Source organism: Sphaeroforma arctica (assembly GCF_001186125.1).
Source record: "Sphaeroforma arctica JP610 unplaced genomic scaffold supercont1.422, whole genome shotgun sequence".
Classification (NCBI taxonomy): domain Eukaryota; class Ichthyosporea; order Ichthyophonida; genus Sphaeroforma; species Sphaeroforma arctica.
The window spans coordinates 7,271-8,123 of record NW_014040136.1 but is presented as its reverse complement, the minus strand read 5'-3'; the positions used below and the strand labels follow the sequence as shown (position 1 = coordinate 8,123).

Genomic DNA, 853 nt, shown 5'->3' with positions numbered 1-853 from the left:
TTACATATGGGGAACATACGAGTAGCCGGTGGCACGGAGTTTGTAGCCATTGGCAAAGGCTGAACTGGACGTGAGTTTCTTCGTCGCCGACTGGACAGTTCGGAACCCCACCCAACCATCCACGCACCTATTGAGGGAGGAGAGTGCGACCGTAGATGTGTGAGGTGCACTCAGAGGCGATTCCCAACGCAATGATATCACAGTATACAAACACGTAGCTGTTGCCAGACGGCATCCGCATCCATTCGATACATATTAGGACAACTGAATATGACTATATTCAACGGAAATCTATACATAAAAATAAAACTATTTTGGCTGTATATATATACATTTATAAACGTATACTAGTGTTCATATACGTACCTGATATACAATATCTGCGTGTCAACGTCATAGCGAGGGGTGCCGCCAGGTGCTGGGCTGATCTCTGACTTTTTGCCCAAATGCAAATCTAGAGTGAGCTCATCCGCTTGGCTGTAGCTTTCTTGTTGGGGTGGTTGGGAACCGAGAGTTTGTACTGGGTTCTGGTCTAGTTGGGGGGGGACTATGTCGAGGAGCTTGATTTCCTTCCCGTTCCAGGTTGAATACAGAGCTGTCTGCTCAGGTAAAGACATACTGGTACACGATTAGTATCATGTGATTACAGTATAACAATAGTACGCATGCTTATATAAGAACGTATATTTGTCAATATACATATGTAAATGCGGTATGATAAGAATTTTTAGTAGGTGACCATGTAGTCCTGGTGATACCTTGTTTAGGGAAAGAAACAATTATATTTTATAAACCACGTCCATGCAGGGAGTATTCTGTTAAATTTACAGATATAAACGTAATTATGAATATA

The 853-nt window shown here is 42.4% G+C and overlaps 1 protein-coding gene across 1 annotated transcript in view; it reads right to left on the bottom strand.

Moving 5' to 3' along the window:
* SARC_06100 (hypothetical protein) overlaps positions 1-853 on the bottom strand; it is a gene marked incomplete at both ends in the record, with an annotated part of 3,762 nt that continues 2,909 nt past the window's right edge. Inside the window, 2 exons of the mRNA XM_014300008.1 lie at positions 1-127; positions 367-599. Coding sequence (XP_014155483.1) covers positions 1-127; positions 367-599 — 360 coding nt within the window. The remainder of the gene's footprint in view (positions 128-366; positions 600-853) is intronic.